Source organism: Pterocles gutturalis, unplaced genomic scaffold (assembly GCF_000699245.1).
Source record: "Pterocles gutturalis isolate BGI_N339 unplaced genomic scaffold, ASM69924v1 scaffold14104, whole genome shotgun sequence".
Taxonomy (NCBI): domain Eukaryota; kingdom Metazoa; phylum Chordata; class Aves; order Pterocliformes; family Pteroclidae; genus Pterocles; species Pterocles gutturalis.
In genome coordinates, this window is record NW_010128393.1 from 1 (window position 1) to 1658 (window position 1658).

Below are 1658 nucleotides of genomic sequence, written 5' to 3' on the forward strand. Positions count from 1 at the left end.
TAGAAAAAGGATGTTATGCTACTTAGCTCAACTGGGTCTGAAAAAAGTTACAACTTGAAGTTTGTTATAAGTCTTACAGTTTATTTTCTCTATACTCTTTCAAACTTGGCTGACATTTAGTACACACAGTGAACAGATTATAAGCTTCTACTACTTTGCAATGGCGTAATCCAACATAGAAATGATTGCAGTGAGGAAAATACTTGGTGGTGGTGTGTACTTCTGTGCTCTGTATTGAACGGCGATTTACCTATGGTCTTTCCTTACTGTGAAATGTGAACATATTTTATCAAACAAGTCTAGATAATAGATAAATCTAGATAATAAAGGTTGAAATACTGCTTTTTAATATTTGCTTACATTGTATTAACCCTCTCTTTAAGAGTGTGATGGAAAACTGTGAGAGAAGCTCTATGTCCTCAATGTCTTCAGTTTTCACTCCACCTACAAAATCTGCTGGCACACCAGTACAACCTGCAAATAATACAGCAAGGATTTCTACAATGAGACCTCTTGCAACAGCATATCAAGCTTCTCCTAGTGACTATCAGGTATTTTAAGGGAAACAGAAGCATGTGTTTCTTTATGCTATCTCCTCTTAAGTTGTATGACACTGCACACATGTTAAGTTTGATGTGACCTTATCCTTTATCTTCTGTCATTTCTTGAAAGATGTGGTTCAAGTACAAACTCAGTCTGTTTTGAAAATAATTTAAACATATATTGTGAAAATACAGTAGCACTTAGGGAAGAAAAAGAAAAAGCTGGTTAGTATAAAACTAATTAACTGTCTGTTGACTAATTCACTTTATTTTCTCTTTTTTCCTATTTCCCCTGCCTTCTAGGTCGTTTCTGGCAAACAAACTCCTAAGAAAGATGAAAGTATTGTATCTAAAGCAATGGAATATGTGTTTGGCTGGTAACATACAAGAGAAAGTACCACACTAAGTTGGTCAGGGTTTGAAATGTGCTGCTGGCATCTGTGGTTAGTTGTATAACTACTGGTGGCAGTATTTTAACTTACATCTCGCCTGTTATGCCTTCAGTTAATTCAGCAGACATGTAACTTGCACTTTAAATGATGGCAATGTACACGCGGTTTTAAAAACTGAGTAAGCGTAAATATAAGTGCTTTTTTTCCCATTTGTGCTCCGATTGCATGATTGTAGAAAGAATATCAGCACTGACTTATTTTCCTCTGTCATTACTTTCTGTGAATTACTTCCCAGTAAGATGGAAATGTTTAAAATGGAAGCTTTATTTACTGATGCCTTTAATTTTACAGTTTGTTTATTCTGGGAAGATGATGGGCTACTTGCAGGAAGAACACTATGCACAGCTGGCTCCCCGGGACAGGGGCTGTTCTTAGTATGTGTGGTTTTAATTTTTTATTGGGATTTATTGCTGTTTTATAATTATCTCAGGCGTCATGGTCTAAATGTCATAATCTCTGTTTTATTAATAAAGCTAAATAAATATAAGGTTTTCTTAGGTTGTTTTTTTTTTAAACAAGTGTGAATTCAGTTAGTTGCAGTACTCTTAACAGTTAAGTATAATCCTGCCTGTATGGGGTCTGTCTGAGATGGAGTCGGTATCCCCACAGCAGCTCTCCCAGTGCTGAGTGTCCCTCATCTTTGTTTTCCTTTTGTTTCTGTGCG

The 1658-nt window shown here is 35.9% G+C and overlaps 1 protein-coding gene across 1 annotated transcript; it reads left to right on the forward strand.

The window, feature by feature from the left end:
- Positions 1–383: 383 nt before the first annotated feature.
- NUP35 (nucleoporin 35kDa) lies at positions 384–923 on the forward strand (the record flags this gene model as incomplete). The annotated part of the gene is made up of 2 exons (XM_010079611.1): positions 384–551; positions 846–923. Coding segments are annotated over 2 exons (246 nt in total), but the record flags the coding sequence as incomplete, so codon positions are not given.
- Between the last annotated feature and the right edge of the window lie 735 nt (positions 924–1658).